Raw genomic sequence first — 24,640 nt, forward strand, 5'->3', positions numbered from 1 at the left:
AACCTCAGTTTCTTGTTTGCTTAGTTTCCTATGTATCTATCATCAATTCAGCCCCAAACTCTGACAGAAGTGTAAATCTCCTCCATACATTCATACATCAGGTAATCTATGATTTTTATGTTTTTCTTAAAGATCATTCCTGGGGCTCTCCATTCTCCTGCTCTTCTCTGGGCTGGTGGCTCTTTAGACCTCCTGCACAGCTTGTACCCCAGAAAGGCCCTTCACTCGCTCTCACCTTGGGAATTCTTTTTGTTCTCTTCTTGGTTGGATTCCCTGTTTTCTGGATTCTCTATCTTCCTCTTCCTTGTTTTACTTCTTCCTTTTGGGGACCACATCTTTTAGCAAGTTTCTGAGTGAGGGATATGTGGGGGATAAGTTTTCTGGGAACTCTACGTATCTGAAGATGTTCCAGTCTAGCCTCACATTTGATTGATAGTTGTGCTGGGTATAAAAGCCAAGTTTGGAAATCATTCTGAAGGTTTTGAAAGCAAGATTCCACTGATTTCCAACTTCCAGTGTTGCTCTTAAGAAATCTGATGCCATTTTAATTCCTGATCCTTTTTTTTTTTTTCTTCTAAGTCCTGGGAAATTCCTTCAACTTTAGTTTCCAACCTTCTTTTGGTTATTTCTGTTATCATACTTACAATTTCCAAGAACTCTTTCTTTTCCATTTAATATTATTTGTTTATAGCAACCTTCTCTTTTTAGATGTATAATATTTTCTTTTCACTGAGGACATTAATTATATTTTGGTGGCGGTGTTCTGTCCCTTGCATCATCACCTACCTACTAGTCACTTTGGACTAATTTTGGTCTCTGTCTATCATGTTGGAGCCTTTCCTCAAAGGTCTGGTGATCCATGGCTGCCTTATGTATTTGTGAATGAAGCACTAAAAAGCTGATGGGAAACTGTATGTGTACATGGGATTTGTTGAATGGTGAGTTTCTATGCCAGCTAATTGGGTAGGGACCTAACAGGCAGCCTCCTTCGGGAATTCCCAGCTGTCAGTATCTGTAGCTGGTTTAGGTTGGGCTCATTGCTCCAGAGGAATCTTCCAGTGTCTTGCCTGGCAGCATCAGCCTGGCCACCAGCTCACTAGGAGCCAAGCTGGGAAGAGGCTGGGCAACCTCAGTGTTCAGTGTGTAGAATTTTATTTATTACCTGTATTTTTGGTATGATACCTTGGGCTGTCCCCAAGTTCAAAGATCCTCTTGTTGACTTTTTGATCTTTTGTAGCAGTTAGGGAGAGGGTCTGAGGGTACAACTGCTCCTTTTACAGGCTTGCCCTACGGTCCTCTGTTTTTAGCCCCACTGCTCCTCTACCTTCTGAGAGGCCTGGGGACACCAATTCCTCTGCCTTTTGTTGGGAGGGAATCTGTGGAACAAGTGGACTTGATTCTGAGCTCTGCCCCCAAACAACCCACCAGCACCTTGCTTTCAGCTCTTTGCAATCTGTGATCAGTTACAATTTGCCCATCAGCTTTTCACATTCCGAAATTTTGCGCCAGCAAAATTGTCTGCTGTGGTCTCCTCCCCTTTTCTGTTTATCCTTGTAATTGTGGCCTCTTTGCACTTTCCCATAATTGATTGGGGCTTCGGAAGAAGTAGAGGTAAGATCATGTGCCTGTTCTAGCTGGAGCTCAGGAGGTCTTCCTGCTCAGTAAATACATTTAGGTCTCATTAAATGGACACAGTTGATTTTAATAGAGATAATGCCAACCTAAATTTGTAAAAGCTTTTTCATTCAGAGGGATTAAACATCACCAAACATAGGAATGAGAGTAGTACGTTACTGATAACCCCTCAGAAGTAAATACTGTATCTCTGGATGAACACTCATCCTCACTGAGAGTTTGTTTCAAGCCATTCCTCTCAGAGTGCATCATTGATTCCTTTTGAACCACTTACTAGTTATGGTCCTTCCCAGTGTTGGGGCTGATGACTCCAGGAATTATTAGGGGTAAGCTCATTTTACTGGTGAAGAAACTGAAGCCAGAAGGCTCCAAAGCTAAAGATGGAAAGCCTTGGTACCTGGGTGAGGCTGAGCATCTCTCAGGCTCCCTGACCTCTGTAGGCTTGAGAGGATTAGGAGGAACTCTCAGGGGACCCTGTGCCAGGCTGCCCTGTGGCCCTTATTCTGGGACAGCAACTGTCCCCAGTGCCCTTCTAGAGATAGATATCCTCAAGTTCCCAGCTCTGAGTTCTGTTCTGTCTACCTTACCAAAAAAACAAAGCAGCCACACCAAAAGTCCAAGCTAGTATTTAGATTATGTGGTTGTCATCTCGATGCTTGAATTCAGTCTCTTTGCAGGATTCAGAGCATTTGTTCACGGAACCAACATTTACTGAGCTCCTACTGTGTGCTGGGTGCCACTGCTCTGCACCCAGGGGGCCCAGTGGGGAACAAGACAGACAAAGGGGCCCTACTGCCTAGGAGCTCATCTTAAAGAGGAGAGAGATGGACAGCAAGCAGAAAGTGAGCCCATAAGATGTTTTTAGATACTGCTAAACACTATAGCAAATAAAAAAGAGTGCCGAGATGCGGAAGGCAGAGGAGGGTAAGGGAGCCCTTTTTGGGGTGGCTGGGGATGGTGGGGTGATGACTAAAAGCTGAGACTCAATGATGGGGCCGTCTGAAGGAAGGACATCCCTGGCAGAGGGAAGAGCTGAGAGGGGCCAAGTTGGGTGTGATTTGAGCATAGCAAGGATCTGTGGCTGGGGTGGCAGATGGTGGTGGACAGGGGCTTGGAGGGTCTGGCTGGACGCTTACTTCTTGGGAACACTGACAGGTATTTTACACTGTCCTCACATCCACTTATGGGGTGATGTGTGTGAGATGGGACTGGCTCTCTGTCACTTAAGGCCATCAAGAAGGAAAGCAAGGTCCCACACTGCTGCCCAAGTTGAGCACCCTCTAAGTGGAAGCAACCCCCCCTCCCCTTGGCTCCCATCTGTGATATTAACGGTGGTGAGGCAGCCCAGGCCCCGGCCCTAATGAGATTCCACAGTCTGCGTCAGAGAGCTCTTCGCCCCCGCGGCTGAGTCACCGGCTCCCGGGAGAGGGACCTGCAGGCTGGCCAGTGTCTGCAGAGCGCACGTCACTGGCTGAGATGCAGTTTCTCAGCCCAGCAGCTCCACAGGGAGATTAAACACGTTCACTCAGAAAAAAAAAAAAAAAAGCGAAGAAATAACTTCTTTTGATAACCAGCATCTGTTAGTTAATGGACCTCTGAGAGCTGTATACAATTTAAACTTTTTATTAAAAAAAAACAAACAAACAAAAAGAACGAACAGCTCTTTTAATCTCCTGGGTTTTTGTTTTTGTTTTTTGCTTTTTTTTTTTCCTTTTAAACGTGACTGAACATACAGTGGAGAACATTAATTTTGTTTTGTTTCAAATGGGAGCTGTGGGCTTCACTGTCTTCTCTTTTGATTAAAGCAATTTTGGGTTTTATGTGGAGACTGAGGAGGAGTCAGATGAAGCGGGGGCCCGTCCCTGGGACAGCATCCGCCACCCCTCCGCCCCGCGCTGTGCCCCCTCATTCCAGCCCGGGGTGCGGGGGCCCTGACCTTGCTGCCCGTGAGAACAGGGGTCACTGCCCTTCCTTCAGCCTTCTTGTTTTCCTTTCTTCCAAGCTAAGTCCAGTCAAGGGAAGGACAGACCGAGCAGCTGGGAGCCCGGAACCTTCTCTCTCCCTAAATACATACCTTCTGATTAGAGGTGATTTCATGCACATGAAGGGGTGCAAAACTCCTTCCCCAAACACAGTTAAGGAGTCCCACCCGCCAGGGAGCCCACAGGTGCATGGACCTGGTGCAGGGCTGTGACCTGATCACTGATTCTGGCGTGAGGACTAGTGGGCTAACGAATGTCTGCCTAGTCAACAAGTGTTTATCAAGTCTCTATCATGTCTCAGTAAGCGAGTCCCACAACTGACATTCTAGGGGAGCAGGCAGAGGATAAACAAACAAACAAGGTCCTTCCTGACAGCAATTTAAAAAAAAAAAAATCATTGCTTTTGAGTTGATTCTGACTCATAGCAACCCTACAGGACAGAGTATAGCTACCCCACAGTGTTTCCAAGGCTGCAATCTTTCCAGGAGCAGATCACCAAGTCTTTCTCCTGCAGAGCTGCTGGTGGGTTTGAACCACTGATCTTTTGGTTAGCAGCTGAGCACTTAACCATTGCACCACCAGGGCTCCTTGACAGTGATAAAGAAGCACTATAAAGAACAGAAAATGGCAATAGGATAGACGGTGACGGGAGGCACAGGGGATTGCTCTTTTGGAATGATGAAGGTGGGCCTCCCTGAGAAGGTGACATTTGACCTGGGTCTTGAATGAAAAGAAACAGCCAAGCTTCTGAAGATTGGGGAAGAGCATGCTAGGTAGAGGCACTGGCAGATGCAGAGGCCCTGAGGCACGAACCAGCCTGGCACCATCAAGAAACAGAAAGAAGGCCAGTACATCCAGGGCATGATGGGTGGGGCTGGAGAAGCAGGCAGTGGCTGGCCTGTGGGGTCTTGCCACCCATGGTGGGCAAGGAGTGGGGACTTTACTCTCAGCACATAGAAACCCACTGAGAGTTTGAAGCAGGGCTGGGCTGTGGCATGGAGGGGCTTAGCAGGGGGAGCCGGAGCTGACCACTGATTTTATCCTCTTTCCCACAGTCTCTGGATGACACTCTACTGCCTCATCCCCTAGGCTGACTTTAATAACCCATAGGAACATTTTGCAGGCTGTTTAATTTTATTAAAAGATTCAAATTTGATGATAAATGGTGGCATGTTTCCCTCAAGCCTCAATACAAGACTTGCTCAGTTGCAGTCACGGTCTTCACACCCACGCTCACCCCCAGTGGGAACTCCCCCCACCCCAATTCAGTTTAAAACAGTAAATAATCCAATGATTTCTTGTACTTTGGCAAAGATTCGAGGAACCAGGGCTTCAAACTGGTTCTTCCTGGTCCTGTCATGGCCAAGGAAATGACACCAGAACAGATGGAAATTTTTTAAATTTAGGTGAACCAGAACCATAACCAGAACAGGAAAAATTATGAGTCTCAGCTCTGCTAGAGACTTAATCTCCCTCTTAGAACACAAGGGCAGCATATGCGTTGCATAGCAACCAAAACTCTTACCCACCAGATTTTGAGCAGAGTTGGAAAAAGTGGTACCCCACTCAAAGATGGCAGCTGACTGCATGACTTTGAATACATAGCACTCTCCTCAGTCCTAGCAATAATCCAATCTCACCCATTAGGCTCACTATGCCTCTTCTGAGTCTCCCATTCCAGAGCTTCAACTTGTATTTTTCCCATTATGGTTATCGTTCTGCATCACCGAAATTTTAAAAATTTGGATCTGTTCTGGTTTCCCTTCATCGGCCATGTCTGAACCAGTTTGAAGCCCTGCCAGGAGCACTCATAGCTATCTGAGACCTACAGGGAATATTAACTTGGTGGGGTTTTTTTTTTTTTTTTTTCCTAACAAGAATGTGTGGATAAGTTAGGACAATTTCAGCAGGCTGATTGAGCCCCATGCAATCTGGCAGAGGACAGGACTTCCCTTGGAAAACAACATCAGCCTCGGAGAGGACCGTGGTTCAAGATCTGTGATAAGAGGCAGAGATTGGGATTGGGGGGGGGGGGGGTGAGTCACGACACAGTCCCGAAAACCCTCAAGCCCACCAGGATGCCAGTGAATCCTCAGGGTGCAGATGAGACTCTGGGGTGCAGGCAGGGACCTGGAGAGGTGCGGCCTGTCCACCCCTGGTGACAGCCCCTCTGTGCAGAGCGGGATCAACTAGTCAGCATCACACCGAAGGGTGGGGCAAAGCCTGGCCTTCTGGCTCCTCCTCCCAGTGCTGCTGTGGGGCCTGGTGACCCTCACCCCTCCACAGGATGGGTCCCAAAGAATCACTGGAGGGTACCCCACCCACCAAGCACAAGGAATCTTGAGAACAGAGGACGTCTGTGCAGGGTAATTGCAGGGCATGTTGGCTTCACTGCTGTCATTAGTATTAATTACTTTCCAAAGGCTGGCAGCACTGCTTTCCTCCAAAGACTTGCCCCAGCAGCCAGTCCCTGAACATGGGCGCTCAGCGTGGGCATGAGGCCCAGCGCCCTGGGAGCCCTCTTCTCTAAAGGCCCCCCGGAGGGCGGGAGGCACAGCCTCACAGTGATAGCTGGGGTCTGAGCCGCAGAAGCACAGGAGATGCCGACAAATGTCAGTAGTCCGATTGCGAAAGCTGAGTGGCCCTGAAGAGAGGGGCCCTTTCGAAAAGTACGAAAAGCTTGAAGCAGCATCTTTAATTCACAGCCCCAGCTGGTGTCTGTGTTCCTAAATTCAGTTAAGAATCTTGAAAATAACCCACAGACGTGGCAGAGAATCATTCGTGTCGTCTCACCCCATTTCACAGAATCCCAAGGGTGTGGGTGAGAAGAGAAGCTGGGAGGCTATGGGGTGTGCTGGCTGGTGCTGGACTGTGAACAGCCTACGATGAGGAACGCACGGGAGTGAGCGTTTAGGAACCTTGATAGCACTCTGCCCTTTGTACCACACTGAAGTGTGAGATCAGTGGACGTCTATCCCCAAGCCGGGTATAGACTTTCCACGGGCTGTTGACTCACGAGCTGAGTTTACAAGCATCAGGGCTGTGTACTCATCCATAACCGGTTGGAAAGAAAACGAGTCCTTTACACAGATAGTTTGAGGAGCTCCATGTCCAGGAGGGAGTCCTGGATAGCTGAAAAGTTGTAAAGAGCTATAGCACAAAGATGTTCATTCTGGTGTTATTTATAATAGGAAAATCTAGCCACACTCATGTTTTGAGGCCTAGTCACAGCCCTCAATCACCCCAGGGCCAGAAAGGCATCCCAAGAAGCCATTCTTGACATCGAAGACCAATTTCAAAGCTACCCAAGGAAGGCCAACCCTAGAACAAGGAGCAGAAAGGGGAGAGGGGCTACAGGAGGACGTGGACCCCCTCCGCTGGGGGGTTTTCCCAGCAGAGGCCTGTGAGGCAGGAGTATCGGGAAGTCCTGGGCCATCTCATCACACAGGACCAGGGGGGCTTGGAATGATGTGGGACGCTTCTCGGGGGTATCAGGACTTGACCCGTCGGTGGGCCGTTGTCCAATGAAGAGAAGGCTTTGGCCACGGGGGTCTTGCTCCATCTTGAAAAGCTCATATTCCACATGGGGAAGCCTGATGCCCAGTGGCATACACCCGTTGGTGGCTGTGACATCCCGTTCCGTCCCCATGGACCAGGCTCCCGGCCCCCCACAGCTGCCCGGCTTCGAGAAGTTGAGCATGGCCGTGATGACCTGGTCCATGGGGGTCACATGGGCCCGTGTCACCTCGAACACAAGCTCAGTGCCTCCACGGACCTTGGCGGATGGCGTGCCATTAGTGTAGCGGCCGGTGGCATACACGGTGAAGGTGGGCTGCTGGCAGGCTGGGTCTGAGAAGTGGTGGTAGTGGCCCTCCCAGGAGCGGTTGTGCCCATGGAAGGTGAAGAGTCTGGTGAGGAAGAGCACAGCAGGCCGTGCCTCGCAGCCAGAGCTGACCCAGCGGCCTTGCAGGCGCAGGGCCAGAGCCACCGGAGGGGGCAAGACGGGTGGGTGGTGCTCATCAGCATGGGACACGAGGCCACAGACCAGGCAGGGGTGAGAATGGTGCTGTCAAAAGACAAACAGAGAGGAGGTAGTTTTCCAAAGCAGGAAATCTCAGCTCTGTACCCAACTGACAAGGTCCCGAGTGGCCAGCCCATCTCATCACCAATCACTGTCCCCCTCCCTCCCTCCAGCCACATGGCCCTCTTTGCTCCTTCCCTCCTCCAGGCCATTGCCCGTGTTGTCTTCTCTACCTGGGATGCTCTCCCCAAAAACAGTGCATGGAGGGCTCCTTCTTTTCCTTTAGGTTTCAGGTCAACGAGAGGCCACAGAAAGCCTTTTCCTGACCACCCCATATAAAGTAGCCCCCAGGGCCCTTTCTTTCTTTTTAAAATTATTTATTTATTTATTTATTTTTGCTGTTGTTGCAAATATACACAGCAGAACATGCACCAATTTCACAATTTCTACATGTACAATTCAGCGGCATTGATTACATTTTGCAAGTTGTGCGACCATTCTCACCCTCCTTTTCTGAGTTGTTCTTCCCCCATTCACACAAACTCATTGTTCCCTAAGGTTCCCATCTCATCTTTTGACATGCTGTTTTCAATCCCACATAGATAGATCTTAAAGGAACACAATGCTCAAGGTGGACATTCTTTACTAATTAAGTTAAACTATTGATTGGTTTTAAGAAGACTTCGGAGTACACTTTTGGTTTAAGGCTTAAGGTTTTAAGATTATCTCAGAGCAATAATTTCATGGGTTCATCCAGCCTCCATGGTTCCAGAAAGTCTGGATTCCATGAGAATTTGGATTTCTGTTCTACATTTCCCTCATTTGATCAGGATTCTTCTACAGAATCTTTGATCAAAGCATTCATTAATGGTAGCCAGGTACCATGCAATTCTCCTGGTCTCGTGGCAAAGGCGACAGAATGGAGGGTTTTTTTTATTCTTTATGAAATCCAAAGCCATTTTATTGAAAAACAACAACAGAAACTTTTTACCAATGTAGAAATTTAAAGGATCTAAGGGGTCTTCCTAAATCTTATACCAAACATTAACAGAAAGTCTCATTTTTAACGGTAAACTGTTAAAAGCATGCTCATTAAAATAAGGAAAAAGAGAACCATACTGAGCATTCTCACTTCAGTGAAACAATGTCCTGGAGGTCCCAATCAGTTCGCTGGTTTACAATGGTCATGATGAGATTTCTTTTCACCATCAACTTAGAAATCTCCATTGTGTCCCTCTTGTGTTTGACATTTTGTCTTCCTCTTTCTTAGATTTTTCTTTCATTTCTGAAGGCCAGAGTCTGGAATCAAGGTGTTGGTGGGGTTGGTTCCCTTTGGAAGTTCTAAGGGAGAATCTATTCCATGCCTTTCTCCTAGCTTCTAGTGGTGTTATTGTTGTTAGGTGCCATTGAGTTGGTTCCAACTCACAGCGACACTATGTGCAACAGAATGAAACAGCCTGGTCCTGCACCATCCTCAAAATCATTGCTACGTTTGAGTTCTTTTTTGCAGCCACTGTGTCAATCCATCTCCTTGAAGGTCTTTCTCTTTTTCACTGCCCCTCTACTTTACCATGCATGATAACATGATAACATGTCCAAAGTATGTGAGATGAAGTCTAGCCACCTTAACTTCTAAGAAACATTTTGGCTGTACTTCTTCCAAGACAGATTTGTTTGTTCTTCTGGCAGTACATGGTATATTTAATGTTCTTCACCAACACCATCATCAAAGGCATCAATTTTTCTTTGGTCTTCTTTAATCATTATTCAGCTTTTGCATGTATCTGAAGTGGCTGAAAATACCATGGCTTGGGTCAGGCACACCTTAGTATCCAAAGTGACATCTTTGTTTTTTTAACACTTTAAAGAGGTCTTTTGCAGCAGATTTGCCCAATGTAATACATCGCTTGATTTCTTGACTGCTGCTTCCATGAGCATTGATTGTTGATCCAAGTAAAATGAAACCCTTGAGAACTTCAATATTTTCTCTGTTTATCATGATGTTGCTTATTGGTCCAGTTGTGAGGATTTTTGTTCTCTTTATGATGAGGTGTAATCTATACTGACTGCTGTAGTCTTTGATTTTCATCACTAAATAGTTCAAGTCCTCTTCACTCTCAGCAAGCAAAGTTATATTATCTACATAATGCAGGTTGTTTATGAGTCTTCCTCCAATCCTGGAGCTGTGTTCTTCTTCATATAGTCCAGCTTCTCAGATTATTTGCTCAGGATACAGACTGAATAGGTATGGTGAAAAGATAGAACCCTGACGTACACCTTTCCTGATTTTAAACCATGCAGTATCACTTTGTTCTGTTTGAATGACTGCCTCTTGGTCTATGTACAGATTCCTCATGGGCACAATTAAGTGTTCTGGAATTCCCATTCTTTACAACGTTATCCATAAATTGTTATGATCCACGCGGTCAGATTTCTTTGCACAGTCAATAAAACATAGGTAAAGATCTTTCTAGTATTCTATGCTTTTAGCCAAGATCCATCAGACATCAGCAATGATATCCCTGATTCTACATCCTCACCTGAATCCGGCTTGAATTTCTGGCAGTTCCCTGTCAGTGTACTGCTGCAACTGCTTTTGAATTATCTTCAGGAAAATTTTACTTATGTGTGCATTTAGCTTCTGGTAGCTCCCAGTACTCCTTGGTGTTCCTTGGCTTGTAATGTCATCATTCCAATCTCTGCCCCCATCTTCACATTGCCTTTCTCTCTGTGTCTCTCTTCGTCTTCTCCTATTCTGTCTCTTATAAGGAAACTTGTCATTGGATTTAGGGCTCACCCTAATCCTGGGTGATATCATTTTTAAACCTTTCCCTTAATTGGATAAGCAGACACTAACTCCAAACAAGGTCACAGTCTGAAGTAACAGGTGGACATGAGTTTTAAAGTGTGTGCTCTGATCCCCAGAATTCACGCCCCAAAAGTCCTAACCAATTCCATCATCAACTCTAAGTCCAAACTTTCATCTAAATAACATCAACTCAAAACATCCCAAATCTCATCATCTAAAACATCTAAATCAGATGTGGGTGAGACCCTTGGTATGATCCATCCTGGGGGAAAATTTCTCTCTATCTGTGAACCTTTTAGGGCAGGGTAGTCACGCATTGAGAAGTTTATCAGTTTTCTTCTGCTGTGTAGCAAATTACCACAAACTCAGTAACTTAAAACAACATCTTTTAATTAGCTCACAGTTCTGTAGGTCATTATCCTGGTACAGTGTTGCTGGCTTCTCTGCTCAGGGCATCACAATGTTAAAATCAAGGTGTTGGGCAGGCTAGGCTCTTATATGGAGGTGTTGGAGAGAAATTCACTTCCAAGCTCATTCAGATTGTTGGCCGAATTCAGTTTCTTGTTGGTATAGGACTGATGTCCTATTTTCCTGCTGACTGCCAGGCAGGAGCCCCACTCAGTTCTTTAAGGCTGCTCACATTCCTTCCCATGCGGCCCCTCCATTTTCAAACCGGAAATGTTGTGGTGACTCTCCCTAAATTTTCAACTATCTCACTTCCCCTTCTTCCGTCACCAACCCGTGAAAGCTCACTTCTTTAAAGGCCTCATGTGGTTACATTGTCCAAACTCTCCAGGATAATCTCTCTATCCTAAGGTCAACTGTGACACATAATATATCATAGTCATGAGAGCAAGACCTCAGCATATTCACAGGTTCTGAGTATTAAGATGGGACATCATTAGGGAGTCATTTTTGAAATTCTGCCTAACACAGCGTCCTAATCTTCTAGGGCAGCAATAACAATATACCATAAAGTGGTGGCTTTATGGGACATAAATTTATTTTTTCACAGCTCCTGAGGCTAGAAGTCTGAATTCAGGGTATAGGCAGGGCTATGTTCTCTCCGTGTCATCTCCAGGGATAGTTCTTCCCTGTTTCCTACAGATTGTGGTAGGCCTGGGCACTTGCTGGCATTCTTTGGCTTGTAGAAGGATCCTCACACATTGGCTTTTTGGAAGAGAGGTTTTTGATCTTCAGAAATTTCACATGGAAGGTGAGCATCATTCCCTCCACTCCCTTGGAAAGTGAATGTGGCAACAAGGACCACAAACCTTCAGAATATTCATACCCTTTGCACCCCAGTGCTTAGAGTCTGTGCTAAGCAGCCCGCTGACACGTCGTAAAGAGCTATAGCACAGAGATGTTCATTCTGGCTTTATTTACAGAAGTGAAGACCAGCCGCACTGTGCTTTGAGGCACAGCCACAGCCCTTGGTCGTTCCAGGCTGTGAATGGGTTTTCCTCTGTCTTTGACCTTGTTCACAGTCATCCCTGCTTTACAAATTCTCATGAGTTGGGTTTACAGTACAACAGGAAACAGATGCTAATCCAAATTGCATGGGAGTAGTCACTCTGCATTTTGGAGGGAAAAAGCTCAGTAGAGGCCAAAAAGGAACCAGATACAGACATTTTCTTTTTCTCTTTTTTTAAGGGAGCTGCTGACCAGAATGTAGTCCAAAGCATCATCCTAAAAAGTACACGTCTTTGGGACAGCCACTTGCCAAAGTGAGGCTGATGTGGGAGCTGGCGACCATTCCCTGCTGTTACCTTCCAGAAGGAAACTCAGGGCCAGAAGCCCAAGCGGGACAGGCAAGGGGAAGGGGGCATTTTGAGGGCCCAGCTGGGGAATCAGTTCCAGCCTTTTCTTTCTTGCAAAAAACAAAAGATTTCCATGGATTGCTGCTAGACGAGCTTCATGCCAAATAAGTGTTGTTTGGGAGCTCTGGTTTAGAAAGAAAACAGTTCGTGATTGAGAAAAAAATAATTTTTCTGGATTGCCACATTATAAAAGCTCTTATTTATTCCTGTGATGAAGCTAACCTTTCCTTGATTTCCATAATAGAGGAAACGATATGATACGTGGTTTGGGGGATTATTACCGGGAGGGCAAGAAGACACTTGGAAATGCTAGCAAATGGCCGCTCCTTGTCTGTGCTGGAGTGCTGCTAATTGGAATGCAGGCTGATACAAGCCTACAGTAATTTAGGCGTTTCAAGCTACATTCAGACTGTAGTTACACGAATGCATATTGACGAGATACGACAGATTATATTCAAATAACCCCACGGACAGCCCTTCCCCCCCAAAAAGAGCTATCTTCTGCGGGTAGGACATCTGGGGATACTAGCAGGTAATCAGGAGCCCTGGTGGCGCAATGGTTAAGCGCTTAGCTGCTAACTGAAAGGTTGGCAGTTCTAACCCATCCAGTGGCTCCACTGGAGAAAGATCTGGCAATCTGCTTTCGTAAAGATCACAGTCTAGAAAATCCCATGGGGGCAGTTCTACTCCGTCACATGGGGTCGCTATGAGTTGGAATCAACTTGACAGCATCTAACAACAACAATGGGTGGTAACTTGTGGCAAGCAATTTTCTGCAGAGCAGAAACAAATTGAGAAACTGCAAGCTTTTGAGGTGGGAGAGGGGAGAGAAGACATTTCCTTCTCTGTGCTTTCGATGGGGATGTGAGAAAGCAGTCATCTTTATCCGAAACCTTCCGGAGTCCTTCTGCAGAGCCCTGGAGCCGCACGTGTTAATAACCAAGGCCCCTGCCAGCATGATTCACACTCGTGCAGAAACCAGACTCTACCGGTTTAATCCTGTTATATAAAGTTATTTCTCAAACAGCACATAGCGGTCTCTAATTAACCCCCGAGGTGCTACCAGGCTCAGAAGATTTTGGTCCAATGTCAGCTGATTGATTAGAATTCTCTATCCAGGCAGTGAATTTGGGGATCAAATTGGTTTTAAATTAACTTCTAGAAATGCTCATGTTTGCCATCTGGTTTGGGTCGTGGGCACTGCTGGGCCCCGGAGAGCAGAAGGCAACGACTAATTCGTTACTTGGGATTTCTCTGCAGACTTTCCTTCTTTGAAATTATCTTCCTCCTTTTTTTTTTTTTCCTCTGGGGTGAGGGCTGTTGGTGAGCAGACATTTAAGTTAATGGCTGCACATCTGGCACTGTTGGTGTTTGCATACATTCCTGTGATTTACTTCTCAGTCACATTTTGGGCTCCACAGCCACTCAGGCTGACCACAGCAGGCAGGGCAGTGATGCCGGTGGCCCCCAAGCCCTGCCTGGGAAGACACAGGTTGGTACCCCTCACGGGCTCCTATCCAAATATCAAGGTGGGGGCTGGATCACACCTTCTCTTTCTAAGCAGGATAATGCCAGGCAAGGACTGACACCTAGAACGTTGCTTGCCATTTTAAGGTCACAAAGAGCACTCTGTGGCTGATTTTCTGGTCATGAGACCCTCTTGTCATTCTCCTTCTCTGCAACCCAGATTCTGGGTTTAAGTGGGGGATGGAGGGCGGGAGACAGAGGAGAAGGGCAGATGGGTAGGCATGGGTTCTCATCCCCATTGCTGCCCCCTTAGGGCCTTTGACAAGCTGCTGTTCCCCATCGATGAGAAGTTGTTCCATCTGGTTTACTTCCTGTACATCTACTACACAGTGGGCACTCAATACATGTGAATGATGTGAGGGTTTGCTTAGGGCTCAGATAACACTTGACAGAGAAACCAAAACTCATCCCTCCATCTATCCACCCATCTATCCACCCAACACTCATCCATCCATCTGTCATCCATCCATCCATCCAACTCTCCATCCACCCATCCACCCACCCACCCACCCGTCCACACGTCCATCCGTCCATCCATCCATCCGTCAATACATCCAACTATCCATCCATTCATCCACCCATTCATCTATCCATCCATCTCTCCCTCCCTCCCCCTCTCATCCATTCATTCATCTATTCATCCATTTGTCCATCCTTCTCTCCATTCCTTTGTTCTTTTGACAAATACTCATTGAGTGCAGAGTACAGAGGTTTTTAACCTGGAGTCTTAACCTGGGCTTCTTTTTTCACTAACCTCTAACTAATAAAAAGTTAATATTTCCTCTAAGTGAGAACATAGGTAACAGCCCCTAGTAGCATCAGCAGAACCTCTGAATTGCCACCAGTGGAAGCCAGATATCTTAGATCACATTAACAGTGTCGCAGATACTTGAAACCTTGTCTAAACTCATCAATACTAGAATGAGTATGTATGAAGAAGGACATATATTCCTATAACCCAAACCTAACATTTCAATATTTGGGTAACTATTTCAAATATACAGTCAACTCTCATTATTCATGGTATAGTTCATAAAGCTGCCTCAAACACTGAATTAGCAAATATTAAGCCATTCCTTCATGAAGAAACACTAGGTTAAGTTCCTGCAAGCCTCTGGTCACAATGTTTTCATCAACTGATCAGTACATAACTTGTTTTCTGTGTAAAGACCCCTTGTTTAATATAGTTTTTAATTTAATGTTGTTGATTCATTAACATTGAGCACATGGCTGACAGCACCATTTCTCAAGTCACGGAAGCTTATCTAACACCCATATTTTCTCTGTAAGGCACATCACAGCCTTCTCCTGCTTAGGAACACTAGACAGCACTTCAGCACTATGCTGGGGGCCATTTTAAATAGCTAAATCATCAACAAAAATGTGAAAAACATGGCACTAAACAGACTGAGAAAGGGACACTTGTTTGCAGCATGAGAGGTGAAACAAGAAGGCAGAGCGCCGCCTTGTTTGAAGTCAGCGGGGAACGTGTGTGGGGGGCGACTCAACTTTTTCACCTCTCTGCGCGTGCTCGAAATGGCCTCGCAAGTGCCCACAGTATTGATTTGGGGGTTACAAATAAAATTTAGTGAGGCGGAGAATCCGCAAATATGTAATCCATAAATTACGAGGATTGACTGTGATTGGCTTCTGGCGAAATGTAGCTTATTTTATGTTATGCTTTGTAAACACTGTTCTGAGGCAGGGTCAGCAGGCTCCACCAGCCCCCAGGAGCCCCTGACACAGGAAAGACTTGTTTCCCCCCATCCCCAGAAATAAAGCTAAGTGCCTTTCTGGCTGTTTGCTCACTGGGCAAAAACAAGCAACCAGATAGCCCCCAGGTTAGGAGAGTTATGTTTGTGATGGCCTAACTTAAAATATACGCTAATTGGCTTGAGCGAAACTCATTTCGGGGGCTGGGGTGGGCACCTCAAAGAGAGGGCACTTCCCTTTGGACGGGAGCCTCGCTTCCCGAGCGCAGCCCATCAAGCAGCAGCACCAGCCCCACCTGGGAGCTGGTTAGAAACCAAAGTCAGACCAGACCTGCGGACGACTCTGCTGTCTAACAGAGATGCCCAGGGGATGTCCACATTACAGTTTGAGAAGCCCGGCTCTGCACATTAGTACGGAGGGGCATACTTCGAGGCCTCTAGCTCCCGGCAGAAATGTAGCTCATGCGCCACATTGAGGTTTTATGGGGGGCGGAGGGGGCGTTCTACCAGCAGCACCCTGGAGGAAAGCTGCCACTTCCCAAATTTATTCAAAAACATTTATTGACATCAACCGAGCACCAGAGCCTGTACAAGGTGTCAGCCCCATCCCGTGGATGGTCTCGTTCCAGAGGGAGAAGAAGGCAAGAAACAAGTAAATAAACAGTGCAAGTTCAGGGCATGCCAAGTGCCAGGAAGACCACAGATAGAGGAGTGTGGAGAGTGGGGACTAGAACTCAGGGAAGGGGGAGCTGACCAAGCTCACGTGTCCAGCAAGAGCAGCAATGGGACCCTCCAGGGCCCTCGAGGACCAAGTCTGGAGGATGTGGGCTAAGGAGGAGTAGGCATGGGCGCCGTAGACAGAGCTTCTTTCCAAAAAAAAAAAACAACAGCCCAGTAAAGATCCAGGAGATGTCTCAAGCAGCGGACCGGTTTGTGCAAAGGTCCTGTGGCAGGCAAGCCACAGTGGGAGGGGCCGTGATAAGAGCGAAGGGTGGGGTGGTTGCCAGGCAGGGCCTGCTGAGTGTGGAGGCTCAAGGCTCGTCCTTCAGGGCCCCAGACTCACCAGGGCGCTCTGCAGTGGGCGCTGGTAGCCGGTGGGTCGGTAGTGCCGTCTCTCCGCGGGGTCAGTGTGGATGTCCCCCAGGTACAGCTCCTCTACCAGGCGAGACGGGGCACGGGGCTGCGGCTGGAGGTGGCGCTGCACGCGGACCAGGCTGAGCTCGTGCATGGTGAAGCCCAGCGCCGCGGCGCAGTCCTGCTCAGCCTGGGCACCCAGCAGCTCATACACTGCTCCGGGCAGCCAGGCACCGGCCGGGGGCAGCCGTCGGGCGCAGTCCTGACTGGCCTGGCTCAGGCCGAGGCGCTCGGCGACGGCAAGCAGCGCGCCGCGGCTATGGAAGACTATACCCACCTTGTGCAGGTGGTAGTCGGCCTCGGTGGCGCCTCGGGTGACCCAAGAGGCCCGGCGCAGCCGCACCTTGCCCTTCATGAGCACAGAGTGCGCAGGCTTCTGGCAGGAGGGGTCCTCGTAGTAGAACTGGTAGGCGTGAAAGAGGCGGTTGGGGTGGAAGGTGTAGGAGCGGGTGAGGAACTCGGGTCCTGGGCGCACCTCGCAGCTGCAGGGGGGCGGGAGAGGGGGAGAGAAGGGTTGGCAGAGCAGTAAGAACCTGCACCGGGAGCCACTGGCCCCCACTCTCAGTGCAGCACCAGCTCCCACCAGGCTCCCCTTCTGTCCTCAGCTCGGGGTGGCTTCTCCAGCCTCAGTTTCCCTGACTGGTCTAGGCAGCTCCGACTTTGAAGCCTGTGGCCTCCCACTCAATGGCTGTGATCTCAACAAAATCTTCTCCTTCCCTTCCATCTACCCAACATCTTCCGTGTGGTGTGGGTCTCACAGGCTTTGCAGTCAGAGGACCTGGGTTCAAATCCCATCTGCGCTCCTCATGGGAACACGAGCTGGAGGAGTGCCCCAGCTCTTGGCTCCCTCCTCTGTGACACAGAGGTGACAGGTCTCCACCATAGGGTCAGGAAAGCATCGAGTGCAGTGGGGGCAGCTGGAAGGTGCTAAAGAACAGAACTGCTTTGCAGCCATTTGGGGACCAGCTATTCTGTGTGCTCTGGGAGGAGGGGTCCTGCCTGTTTCTCTTCCCCTGAACGCCTGGTGCCTGGCACAGCCTGGTCCACACTGGACCCCACCAGGTGCTTGCTGAATGGATGGATGAATGATGGATGGATGGATGGATGGATGGATGGATGGATGGATGGATGGATGGATGATGATGATGGATGGACGGACGGATGGGTGGATGGGTGGATGGACGGGTGGATGGTGAATGATGGATGGATGATGGATGGATACATGGGAGGATGGTGGATGATGGATGGATGGATGGGTGGGTGGATGGATGGATGGATGGATGGATGATGGATGGATGGATGGATGGATGGTAGATGATGGATGGATGGTGGATGATGGATGGATCACTGGCTTGCTGGCTAGACGGGTGGATGGATGAATGGTAGAAAATGGATAGATGGATAGATGGATGGATGGTGGATGATGGATGGTTGGATGGATGGTGGATGATGGATGGTTGGATGGATGGTGGATGATGGATGGGTGGATGAATGGATGATAGACGGATAGATGGTGGATGGATTGATGGTGGATGATGGATGGTTGGATGGATGGTGGATGATGGATGGATGGTGGATGATGGATGGATGGATGGATGGATGGATGGATGGATGGATGGATGGATGGATGGTAGATGATGGATGGATCGCTGGCTGGCTGGCTAGATGGGTGGATGGTGAACGATGGATGGTTGATGGATGGATGGTGGAAAATGGATAGATGGATGGATGGATGGTGGAAAATGGATGGATGGTGGATGATGGAAGGGTGGATGAATGGATGATAGATGGTGGATGATGGATGGATGGATGGTGGATGATGGATGGATGGTGGATGATGGATGGATGGTGGATGATGGATGGATGGATGGTAGATGATGGATGGATCGCTGGCTGGCTGGCTAGATGGGTGGATGGTGAATGATGGATGGATGATGGATGGATGGTGGAAAATGGTTAGATGGATGGTTGGATGGATGGATGGTGGGTGACGGATGGTTGGATGGATGGTGGATGATGGATGGGTGGATGAATGGATGATAGACGGATAGATGGTGGATGATGGATGGATAGGTAGATAGATGGATGAATGGTGGATGATGTTTGCTCATATCCTGTCTTCCTCCCTGACCAGTGAGAGGTCCTTTCTTGACCAAGGTTTATTCATGTCTGTCACAGGGTTTGTTGACCTAAACTAGGTTTCTGTACACTTTTACTATACTGAGTCAGATAATAAATACGCTCAGCCTTGTAGGCCAGATGGCCTTTGTTGCAACTACGCAACTCTCACTGAAGTGTTAAAGCAGTTGTGGGCAGTGTGTAAATGAGTGGGCATGTTGGGGTCCCAATAAAACTATTACAGAAACAGTCACAGGCCCTAGTCTGCAGATGATGCAAACAAGTAAAGGGTGGGGAGCGGAGGTAGGGGAGCTCAATGATTCTTGCACCCATAGTCACACCTGGACTGGCAGGGAAGCCTCTGGGGGACTTCCCCATTGTGGACTCAGATAAAGTGGATGGTGGAAAGAAAGAGCCGGTGGTATTACTCTAACCAGGTAATACCTGTGCTGTTACTGTCTTGTTATTTTTCATAGAGCGCTGTTGTAGCTGAGGAAAAATGTTACCACCCAGAAAGAAAACACACCCCTCCCCATTCTCTTTCAATCTGTCTGATAATGTTAAAGAGAAGGTCTCAGTCTGGAGCTAACGTGTCTTCAACACCTCTAACCTCCCCTTTCTCCCTGAGAGAACAGACTCAGAGCCTTCAGCAGGCAATTGGTCTAGTGGGAATTTAATTACATTGTTTTGTTTTCATTGTGCTTTTTTCTACAGTTACTTCCTTTTTAAGGCTAGTGACACTGCTATCCATTTCCAGGGTGACACAAAGATTTCTTTAGAAATAATTAGGTCATACCATAAGCTTGTGCAGTTTACTGTATGCCGGTTGTTGAGGTATAAACATAAATAAAAATGTTTAAGTCAATAAAAGCAAGTTGGTTCAGGAAAACTATTAAGTAAGTAACAGTTCCAAAACTAGTTACTGTAGCGTCAACCCTGACTCATGGTGACTCCATGTGTCTCAGAGCAGAACTGGGCTCCATACGGTTTTCAGTGGCTGGTTTTTCAAAAGTAGATTGCCAGGCTTTTCTTCTTAGGTGCCTCTGGGTAGACTCAAACCTCCAACCTTTTGGTTAGCAGCCAAGCATTTTCACCATTTGTACCACTGAAGGACTCCAAATAACAGTACAGGCAGTCATTAAATATGGCAAGGGGTGCCCGGCATGCCACAGCTCTGTCCTGGCCCATTTCTCGGTAACACCACATGGAGAAGGGGTTTGCCTAAGTAGGCTCTGGGTGTTCCCAGCCTCTGAGCCCTTATCTGCACTCCCCCTGGGAAGCAGCTGAGCTCATCTGGAGACCAGGGAGGGGACCTTTCTAAGAACTGCTATGAAACGCTATGGTCTTGGGGCAGGAGCAGCCTGACAGGGCAGCCTGCAACCAGTGCTTCCCCCCAGCCCCGCCCCAGTTCAGCCTCTGAGGGACCCTGGCCAGTGGCCTGGGGAGTGAGGGGTGGGGCTGCATGTGGCCCTGAGAGCCTGGGAGCAAGCCTGAGTGGCTTTGTGATGTCTCCTCCACCCCAAGTGGAAGTAGATGTTTGGCAGGCGGTTCCTCCCTGAGCTCGGAGGTGCATGGAGGACATGGGTGTACAGAGTGCTGTCCCTGACCTGAGAACGGTACCGCCAGAGGGGACTAGGGAGCAGAGAGAGGAAGGGCTGTGTTAAGAGGCCCAGGAGGGAGTCCTCTGCAGGCTAATGTGGAGTTTGTGCTCGGCAAATGAGGGCAGAAACTGGCTTCTGTAGTGTCAGGGGGACTGGGAGGACATAAAGAGATTTAGACTAGAGCGAATACCCGGCCCTCTCCTGGATCTGCCACTTCCTGCCTCAGGGCCTTTGTACCAGCTGCTTCATCTGCCTGACTCCTCTGGCTCTCAGAATGGTTGATTTCTCTTCTTTCAGCTCTTATCCAGATGTCACCGCTCCCAAGAAGCCTTCCCTGACTATTGTCTCTAAAGAACCTTGCTGATAACTCGCTATCACAGCCTTGGTTTTATTTCCTTCATTGCAAAGTTTGGCACCATCTCAAGCTTATATTACTTATCTCTGGGTTCTCATACTGATCCCCTGCATCTGATTCATAGTAGGTGCTCGATAAGCGTTTGTCTAGTAGCTGTTGGATAATTGCTTGTATAGCACGTGTTTGATAAGCGTTTGTATAAGGTGCTTGATGAGCCTATGTTTCCCAGGGCACACTCTGTGGTGGGGAGGCAAGCAAAGCCATGTGCTCAGCACTTAATAGGCCTCATGAACAACTGAATGAATCGACCTGTTTCACAGGTGCAGACACAGGTTCAGAGAGGGTAAAGTCTCCCGGCCCAGCAGCCTGTGGTCACGGAGATCTTGGATCTTACCCAGTGGAGACCCAGGGCCCATCGAGGCGTGGGGGCAGCAGTGTGGTGACGTGTGCTCCGTCAGGCAGGGGCTGCTGACAGCGGGGCTCCCAGGGCAGTTGGCCTCTCCCTGCCACCGTCTCTGCCGTGTGGGCTGCAAACCAGTCAGACCTGGGTTAGCCATCCTGCTGCGTTCCCAGAGATGTCTGCCCTGGCCACCCTCCCAAGTCTGCCTGGACCACTGGGCTCTGCACTCCCATCAGGCTGCCCCTAGGTCCCAGGTTGGGAGCCAAGAACACCTGTCCTTGAAGTCCCTTGCATCCAGCCCCCCGACTCAGCTCCTGGAATCCTAGATTGAGACAATCCTGTCTCCTAGGGGGAGAGGGGCCCAGATTTACAGGACTGGAAGCCCCTGGGAATTAGGTTCCTAGGAACTTGTTAGCTAGACCCCCAGGTGCCTGGACCTTTCACAGACTCACCTGCTGGGCCTGGCACCACTGGCGGGGGCTGGAGGGATCCTGCACTCCTGGATAAGTGCCCTTTAGACTCAGACCTGAGGAGCTGAGGGCGTGGGCTCTGACCCTTCCCCAGAGTGGGTCCCCTTCCAACCTGGGGGAGGCCCTGCTTCTGTTTGAACCTTGGCTGGAGCAGGTCAGACCTGCCGTCCACCCTGGAGGCCAGTGTCCCAGCTTGAGGCTGCCTGTGCTGTCAGCCTATGTGTCCAAGGCACCCTGAGCAGTGCCAGCACAGGGAGACACTTAGTGATGCACCGTGAGTGGACAAGGGCACTGCCGGCAGGCGCCCAGGATGGTGCCCCGGCTAGAAGAGGGGGACCATGCCTCTTCTAGATGGCTTGTCTCCATGTCTGAAGCTCCAGGGATGACCAGGGGTTCCAGGAGGAAGGTGGGGTGTGTGGACTCAGGCTGCAGGGCAGTGCTCTGGGCTCTGCGTCCTCATGAGTGACCCCAGGTGTGCTCTGCCAAGCCAGGGTGTGGGACATTCGTGACATCTTCTGTGAGTGCTCAGAGGTACTCACGCCAAGATCTTCAGCTGCTGAAGAGCAGCAATTCACCCTGAATGTCATCTCCACTCAGAGGCGCAGGCTTGAGGCTGTGCGGGTGGCGGATGCTGGGGAACCGTGTACTCACAGCATCCAAGTATTACAGCTTTGGGCTTGCTCTTGGGGCCGGGCCTGGGGCCCAGCCAGCCAGGGCGTCCTGGCACAGCCTTCCCCGAGCCTGTGCTGAAGTGGGACGGGAGAGCAGAGCCTCAGAGGGTGGGCCAGGGGGCCAGGGTACTGCTTGCCTCAACCTGGAGCCCTGAAAGTATTGGTGGGCTGAGCACAAAAGTGAATGAGAGAAATGTTCTGCCCCTTCCCATTGCACGTCCACACCTTTCCATCGAGGCTCAGGATAGGCAGCCCAGCATGGGAGATCAGGGTGTTCTCACCTCCCTGGAGGCTAGTGAATGCATCCAAGACTCTCAGGGTTCCCGCTGGCCAGTGAAGAAAGCAGGTGTGGTGCTGATGAGAGTGGTAATGGCAGCTCCCGTTAACTGAGTGTCGACTCCGTGTATTTTTATACTGTACTCCATGTTATACTATATCTCATGTGGTCTTTGCAACAGTCCTGGGAGATGGAGGCTTGTGTTTTCATCTTATAGATGCAAAAATAGGCACGGGGGGAAGAGGGCTTAGATGGCACAGGGGTACATGCTGCCCAAATGAGACACAGCCAGGACTCAAGCCCCAGACGTGGGACTCTGGAGCCTGATGCCTGACTGCTTAACCCTGCATTGCATCTCCAGCTTGGGTGAAAGGAGCTGATTGGGAGGCATGGCAGACTGCAGGGCACACACCAGACATCTGCTGAAGGAACAAATGGGTAAATGAGTGGATGGATGGATGGGTGGATGGAAGAGTGGATGGATGGATGGATGGATGGATGGATGGATGGATGGATGGATGGATGGATGGATGGATGGATGGATGGATGGATGGATGGATGGATGGATGGATGGATGGAAGAGTGGATGAGTGGATGGATGTATGAATGAATGCATGGATGGATGGATAGATGAATGCATGGATGGATGGATGGATGGATGGATGGATGGATGAATGAGTGGATGGATGGACAGATGGATGGATGGGCAGACAGAAGGATGGATGAGTGGATGGATGGATGGATGGATGGATGGATGGATGGATGGATGGATGGATGGATGGGTGGGTGGGTGGATGGGTGGATGGGTGGATGGGTGGATGGATGACTGGACGGATGGCTGGATGGATGAGTGGATGGATGGATGAGTGGATGGATGGATGAGTGGATGGATGGATGAGTGAATGCACGGATGGGTGGATGGATGAATGGATGGATGGATGGATGAGTGAATGCATGGATGGATGGATGGATGGATGAGGGATGGATGGATGGGTGGGCAGATGGGTGGCTAAGTGGATGGATAGATGTATGGATGGAGGGGAGGATGGTTGGATGGATGAGTGTATGAATGAGTGGATGGATGGATGAATGAATAAGTGCTGGTGTAGTACTTGGCCCTGCTATATTCCTGGTTTATCTACAACTGATTCATTAGCTTCAATTGCCAAAGAGGAGATATGCAAACAACAAACCCACCATCAAGGCTGAGTTTCCTTATGCTGGTAATGTGGGCACTTGGGCCACTCCATGGGCTCCCAGCGCCACTCTGCAGAGTGAATGAAATGCCTGTGAGGATCTTGAGGGAGAAGCTTGTGGTGGTCCTGTGTTAACTTGTGCACGCTTCAATTTTACAGGGACCTGAACAGAATGTTGTGGTGGGCGGGTAGGTGGGCTTCAAAGGTAGGCCAGAGTCCCAGCACAGGCCTTCCCCCCACCCCAGGGGTCCTGAGCTGGGATGTAAGCACATCTGTGCTGACACCTCACGCATGTTAGCGCTTCTGCAGTTGACCTTGTGGGAAGACGTTGGGCCCTGGGATGCAATTCTGCAGGTTGATTGCGAACATCCCCAGTGTTAATGAAACCTGTCTGCGAGAGTTGATTTGGGGAATGGAATGGAGGCAAAGGGAGAGAAGTCTTTCAGGGCTCAGCATTATCTGCCTGGTGTGAAAATCCAGCTTCCACATCAGAGCCCTGAAAATTAGACTGGCATGGTTTCCATGAAGCCCAGTTTCTAGAGGAAATATTTTCTGTTTCAAAGAAAACAACCCTTTTCCTCTGTACTCTTCCTGAAGACACTGAGAACAGACGGCCACACGATGCTCTATTTTGTCACGAATCCTCAGATATGATGTTTTGCTAAGGGTGTTTTAGTTTTTTTTTGTTTTTCTGTGAGAAATTAGAATGTAATGAAGTCAGGAAACGACAAGAAGTGGTTAGACCTCATTGTATTCCCAACGTGCTCTCACAAACACAGAACTGGAGAAAATGCTGGAGCCCAGCCGAGCCCTGCTTCTTGGCCATCCGTGTAGCCTCAACCTCAAGGTTACAGAAATAAAATTAAGCAATTATAAATTATTCCATGAAATTTTCTCAGTTGGAGCCTTCAA

At 48.9% G+C, this 24,640-nt stretch overlaps 1 protein-coding gene across 1 annotated transcript; it reads right to left on the minus strand.

Annotated features, from left to right (window-relative positions):
• Window positions 1–6,918: 6,918 nt before the first annotated feature.
• On the minus strand, window positions 6,919–24,021 carry APCDD1L (APC down-regulated 1 like). Its single transcript, XM_064276439.1, has 4 exons — window positions 24,018–24,021; window positions 21,109–21,241; window positions 16,570–17,122; window positions 6,919–7,683 (listed from the first exon to the last, which is right to left on the minus strand). The coding sequence occupies exons 1-4, from the start codon at window positions 24,019–24,021 to the stop codon at window positions 6,919–6,921; spliced, it is 1,455 nt and encodes a 484-aa protein (XP_064132509.1).
• Window positions 24,022–24,640: the final 619 nt, after the last annotated feature.

This window comes from Loxodonta africana, chromosome 24, assembly GCF_030014295.1.
Source record: "Loxodonta africana isolate mLoxAfr1 chromosome 24, mLoxAfr1.hap2, whole genome shotgun sequence".
NCBI lineage: Eukaryota > Metazoa > Chordata > Mammalia > Proboscidea > Elephantidae > Loxodonta > Loxodonta africana.

Excerpts from the sequence above, each read along its gene's own strand:
- APCDD1L (XM_064276439.1), bottom strand. Across the intron at positions 17,123-21,108 it reads GGGCCCTGGGTCTCCACTGG|CTGCGAGGTGCGCCCAGGAC; the intron begins GTAAGATCCAAG and ends GCCCCCCTGCAG. Across the intron at positions 7,684-16,569 it reads GCCCACTGCAGAGCGCCCTG|CACCATTCTCACCCCTGCCT; the intron begins GTGAGTCTGGGG and ends GTCTTTTGACAG.